At 42.2% G+C, this 2,500-nt stretch overlaps 1 protein-coding gene across 1 annotated transcript in view; it reads right to left on the minus strand.

Moving 5' to 3' along the window:
• The window catches only part of ano3 (anoctamin 3), a 96,858-nt gene that overhangs the window by 76,831 nt on the left and 17,527 nt on the right, over positions 1 to 2,500 (minus strand). The window contains exon 3 of the mRNA XM_063197900.1: positions 759 to 898. Within this exon, the coding sequence (XP_063053970.1) occupies positions 759 to 898 (140 nt within the window). The remainder of the gene's footprint in view (positions 1 to 758; positions 899 to 2,500) is intronic.

Below are 2,500 nucleotides of genomic sequence, written 5' to 3' on the forward strand. Positions count from 1 at the left end.
CCAAGTGAGTCATGCCAAGTTAAGTACAGTTGGAGTACTCTGGTGAAAATAGTTGAACCAAACAATTAGCCTCAATTAAACACAATTAGCCTCAATTAAACAAAACATTGCAGCCAGCTAAACGTAAAAAAGTAAGTTGTAAGTATGTTAGGTTTGTAAGTTAACTCAACTTGAGAAGTCTTGAGTTGAGTTAACTTACAAACTTAAGGCAGCAGGACGAGTTACTCTTTTACGTTTAACTGGCTGCAATGTTTTACAGTGTGTCTGACGTCACAAGGAAAAGGCCCATGCACTGGCGTAACGCAAGTACTTCAGGCCCCCCTGCAAGCTACCAAGAATGGGCCCCTGAACGAAAAAAGAGGGTCTAATATCATGTGGGGCAGCCGAGGCCTAGTGGTTAGAGAGTTGGTCTTTTTTATCTAGGGGTTGTTGGTTGAAATCCCCCCCTGACCTCTCCCTACATCTCCGTCCATGGCAGAAGTACCCTTGAGCAAGGCACCTAACCCCACATTGCTCCAGGGACTGTAACCAATACCCTGAAAAATAATAGTTGAATGTCGCTTTGAATAAATGATAGCGTCAGCTAAGTGCAATGTAATGTAATAATGTAATGTGGAGGGGGCCCGTTTCTTCAAGTCAAGGGCCCATGTGGGCCACCTGACTCGCGGTGGTATACTTAACGCCCCTGGGCCCATGACGTGGTAGGATGCCGGTGGGTTTAGGTGCTTCTCAAACACGTGTGCAGGGGTCACCTTGACAGACTTGATGGATTCCGTGCGGCACTCCAGCTTGGGTCTGAACACCGGCTTCTTCTGGATGAGCAGGGACTCCTCGATCCTGGACTCAAACGCCCCCGCCTCCGACACCTCCGCATACTGGTCTTTTGGTGCTTCCTCTTCTGGAAAACCACAGGTAGACAAAACACAGGTGGACATTCATGAGATGAAGGAAAATCCAAAGTGCTTTAAAAAAAGAGGAAAAAACATGTGACGTTATCCATTAAAATAAAGGATTTAAATTTTTTTTCACTAAGATCAGTGTGCCTCGGATCATTCAGACTATCACTTTCAACAAGGAACCTTCTGTTTGGACCTTCACATTTTGGAGATAGTCACAAGTCAAGTTACTGAAGTTATCCAAAGTGTTTTATTTTAACGTGACCTTCATTTTACGTTGGCAAATATAAGGTGGGCAGCGATCCATCCATACATAGTGCTGCACACTCTTCGTCAGGATAGGCTGACGTTCAAGTAGCCCCTTATCTTAACGGGTATCTTGATAAACAAACACTTTTCTTGCCTTCATTTTCGAAAATAGCTTAATTTATACCATCAATGATTCTAGATATATCTGATTCTAGATATAACTCCAACTCCCATTGTGACACAGCACTCTACAGCACACAAGTGAACACTGCACACAACAAAATTGCATTTATGCCTCACCCATGCAAGGGAGCAGTGCGGCGGAATGTTACCATGCTCAGGGTACCTCAGTCATGGAGGAGGATGGGGGAGAGCACAGGTTAATTACTCCCCCCACCAACCTGGTGGGTTGGGAGTTAAACCGGCAACCTTTGGGCTACAAGTCTGACGACCTAACCGCTTACCCTGCACTATCTGCTGACAAGAGTGGTTATAAATTCCCCAAGTCTGTGTGCGGCAATGTCGAGGAAAGGAGAAAGCCATTCAAGTCCCCACTTTTCTCTGTTGATATGCAAACATGAAACCGGTGGAATTTGGTGGAATTTTTAAAGAGATTTGTTTTCAGACGAAAGAAATCTCAATTGGTGTCCAAATACAAGGCACAAACGAAGGGAAAGGTATTTTGTTTGGAAATACGTACTGTATGTGTAAACAGTGTGTAAGGGAGGCTTCAAAGCTCATTGCGTTGTGTATAATGACAATAGACACTTTATTTCACACTATTCCATTCTATTCTATTCTATTCTATTCTATTCTATTCTATCCTATTCCATTCTATTCTATTCTATTCTATACTATTCTATTCTATTTCAGAAGATTCATGCTAATTTAGTTCAGCTGGTGTAGTGAATCTATGTGAGCAGAGCAGGCTTCTAAAGTCAGTTTGCCCTTCTCTATCAGCTAGATAGACCTGCACAGATTTAATCACAAAACGGTGATCTACAAAGATAAGCTTGACAGTATGAGACCGGGTGTACAAATGCATCCTATTATAACACTCAAATGACAAATACAAGGTTCATTACCCTGAGAGATGGAGAGAAGGTTTCTGAAGCGCTCTGTTGGGTTGGTTCAATCACCCTGAGAGATTAACTGACCTAACCTCTCTGTCTTCTCTAAAAACCCTAACCAATGATCTACTAAAACATGATTAATCTAATTCAGGAAGGACATTACTGATATACTTTAGGCTATGGTTTCATTGGAGAAATTCATCATAGAATGCAATAACCCTGACATAATGAAAATTACCCTGTGAAAGACGTTTGATTTCCACTATAAATGTCTTTCATAGA

Source organism: Engraulis encrasicolus, chromosome 4, assembly GCF_034702125.1.
Source record: "Engraulis encrasicolus isolate BLACKSEA-1 chromosome 4, IST_EnEncr_1.0, whole genome shotgun sequence".
NCBI lineage: Eukaryota > Metazoa > Chordata > Actinopteri > Clupeiformes > Engraulidae > Engraulis > Engraulis encrasicolus.